The 3,384-nt window shown below is 38.3% G+C and overlaps 1 protein-coding gene across 1 annotated transcript in view; it reads left to right on the plus strand.

Annotated features, from left to right (window-relative positions):
- The window catches only part of DMXL1 (Dmx like 1), a gene marked incomplete at its 5' end in the record, with an annotated part of 122,867 nt that overhangs the window by 30,355 nt on the left and 89,128 nt on the right, over positions 1–3,384 (plus strand). The window contains 3 exon segments of the mRNA XM_019628410.1: positions 937–943; positions 1,074–1,239; positions 1,565–1,610. Of these exon segments, the coding sequence (XP_019483955.1) occupies positions 937–943; positions 1,074–1,239; positions 1,565–1,610 (219 nt within the window).

The following is a 3,384-nucleotide window of genomic DNA, read 5'->3' on the forward strand; positions in this document are numbered from 1 at the left end:
GGAAGAAGCCCCGGTGTTTTTCAGAGCAGAAGATTTTGTTGAGGTTACTTTAGTTTGTTTTTCAGGTTTATCAGTTCAGAAAAATATTGTTTTGCTTATTTTAAGAACTTCATGTGATGCTCCTACACAACAATGAACTAACCCAGAAATTGGCATCTGGAGCAGGGAAAAGATGAGTTGGTGGAGTCTGGAGCAGGCATCTGCCCTGTTCCCTATTAAAGGTCGTGGAACAGGCTCGCCCTCAAAAGTGCTGTCCTCCTGTGGGCCCAGACCCCCTTTTCAAGCTTGAATCATTTAGAATTTTTCCTCTTTTCACTTGTCCTGCACAACACTTGGTAAACACGATTACCATAAATAGTTCACCGATTGTTTTGGGTTTAGTTCCAGATAAATCCATACAAACAGCAACCTTTGGGGGAAAATCATGGTACTAATTAGTTTTCTAAGAGACTAGATCTTCTTAGGATTGTTTTGAATCAGGATACTGATTCAACAGTCACCCTTCAATGGACAGTAGGGGTAAAGGTGATTCAACAGTTTTAAATGGTGAAGTCACACAGAAGTTAACATAAATTATATACTGGGGGTACCAAAAAAATGTACATATTTTAAGAGATGTAATCTATGTATTACTTTTTGGAGTTGAATTGAATTACGGTAGCAATGTGTAATATGATATTGGCTCAAAAGATGACGTTAATCAAATGAAAGCTAGTGTCATTCATTGTATTACAATTTTAATACAGTTTTTTCCTTTCTTAAAATGTGTATACATATTTTTTTGACATCCTCTGTATTTTGCATGGATTTAAAAATAACTTCTCATAAGGCTCCCAGTGTACTTTTCTTTGTAGTTTGAAAGACATTTTTTTCAATAATCTCTGAGATATATATATGAAAAAGTAAATGTTTGCCATAAATGTTCTTTTTGCTCAGAAAAGAAGTAGATGTATAGTAATTTATGACTGGCAAATGTTTCTTTTGAATCTTAACTATTCAGTGGCTAATTTTATAAAATGAGTTCTGATGTAGAAACATTGTGTTCCAAAATTTTTGCACTTTCTTTGTTATAGATCCCAAAAAGACACCAAGATGACACAGTTTTTTGGACACAGTTTTGAAGATGAGAGATGGCGTAAAGCAGCTTTAAAGAATGCTTTTTCTTTGTTAGGCAAACAAAGATTTGAACATTCTGCAGCATTTTTTCTTTTAGCTGGTTGCCTCAGAGATGCAATTGAGGTAATGAATGAAACCTTTTAAAAAATAGCATTGTCATCCTTAAGTTGTTTATTGGGGGCCGAAATTTTTATTTTTTTCTTTGTTTCAACTTAGGTTAGTAGAAATAACTGAAGGCTAAATACCTAAAGTAACTGAAAATATTCAAAAATTTTAAAATTTAGTCATTTAGTTTGAATGATATTTATACAAAATTAAGGTAAACCAGATAGTGTCGGTTGATTGAAATTGGTAGTTGATCTGACTCTAAAGAATATTTGTGAACAAGTGAAAAAAAAGTTTGTCCTATCAGTTTAAATATGTTTGAACCAGTATTTGTCTGTCTTAGTTGATGAACCGTAGCAAATTTTTAACTATTACTCANGGGTCACAGGGTATGGGGTAGACACTGCGGTCATCCCCCCTCCTTGTGATGCAGCCACTTCTAGATAAGAGCACAGCGGGCAGAGACTGTGACTTCCATTTCGTCTATGTTCCCCACAGCACTTAGCATGGGGCTGGGTACACACTAGGTGCATCGCAGCAAAGATGCAGCCCAGACTCCAGATGTCCACAGCTGTAGAGTAGTATTTGCAGCCCAGAAGGATTTCAGGTGCTCGGCACCACAGGGTCACCACCTCATGGGTGTAAGTACGAACAGGGACTCCAAAGGCTCCGGCTAGTCCAAAGTCTGCTGGCTTGACGGCTCCCTCTGCGTTGATAAGCAAATTCTGAGGTTTGAGGTCTCGGTGCAGGACGCGATGAGAATGGCAGAAAGCTAGGCCCTGGAGCTGCTGGAACAGATAGCTCTTGATGAGGGGAAGAGGAATGCCAGTAAGAGTAGAGGCATCCTTGAATTTCTTGAGATCCTGGTGCAGAAACTCAAAAACCAGGTAGAGTTTGTTTTCTGTGTGGATAACATCCAGCAGCTTGACAATATTAGGGTGGTTAAGCTCCTTAAGCAGAGAGATCTCTCGTATGGCAGTACTGGGTACACCCTCTGTCTCAGTGTCCAGGCGGGTTTTTTTAAGCACCACCACTTCTCCGGTCAGCTTGTTTTTGGCTTTGTACACAACTCCGTACGTGCCCTCTCCGATCTTTTCCACTTTTTGGAAGTTCTCCATGAAACGCTAATGAGTCGGGTCAGCCCGGCCCTGGAGCGGTGACCTGGGAACCCTGCAGAAAGCGCGCCCCCGCTCTCGGGGCCGGAGGAGGGAGAAACAGGGTCCCAGCACTGCCGCCCCAGGTCCGGATGGAACGCAGTCTAGCTCTCGCTCTTGTCAATTTGTCCAACTTGAAACAATGTTGCTGCCTCCCCGCCAGTTCTCTACCACCACCCTAACATGTATTTTAGATATTAGTTCAGTAACATTTCAGATTCTGCCACATACTGTTAGTCAGGACTCTCAGAGTAGTAGAAATACTTAAGTTTAAGGATATTTATTGGTCCATCAGTACAAGAGATAGAGCTGGCTTCCAACATTATTGGGATCTATAGGTTGAAACAGTGTTATTGCGAGTCTACATGTTAGCCTCTACTCAGTGGTCTCTGTCTCTTGCTCTGTCTTCCTTTCTTCTTCTGTTTCTTTTTCTGCTTCCTCCTTCCCCTCATTTTGTATTTAGCTTTAGAAAAGTAAAGCTTAAAATTCTAAGTCAAATTAATTATTTATGAAAAAATTACTGAACTTGTTTGAGAGATAATAGGAATCTAAAATAATTTAGAATAACAGTTCATTCACAGCATAGTTTTTGTTTTTTTAATTTTCTATTTCTTTATTTCCAAAGATTTGGGTATAGTGGGAATTTCAGGTTTTTTGGACTGAATGCTAGTTTAAAATTTTCAGTCCGTATGTGTCAAAGCCACATCTTATAATTAATCATTTACTTCACCCAATAATACTAAACAAAATGTACTATGAAGAGACGAAATAGATGCTGAACAATAAAACACCCCATGTTGGGCCTGTAGGTTGACACAATTGCTAATGTAAGTTTGCTGTATAAATATAAAAGTATCTTCCTAAATGATGATATGGGGTAACAATAATTATTATGTGTGAGGTATTATTCTAAATGTTTTAACTATATTATTTATTTTAATCCTCACAATAATATAATAAGGTAGGTGCCATGACTATTCACATTTTCTAAATGAGAAAATTGAGGAAT

Source organism: Hipposideros armiger, unplaced genomic scaffold (assembly GCF_001890085.2).
Source record: "Hipposideros armiger isolate ML-2016 unplaced genomic scaffold, ASM189008v1 scaffold_787, whole genome shotgun sequence".
Lineage (NCBI taxonomy): Eukaryota > Metazoa > Chordata > Mammalia > Chiroptera > Hipposideridae > Hipposideros > Hipposideros armiger.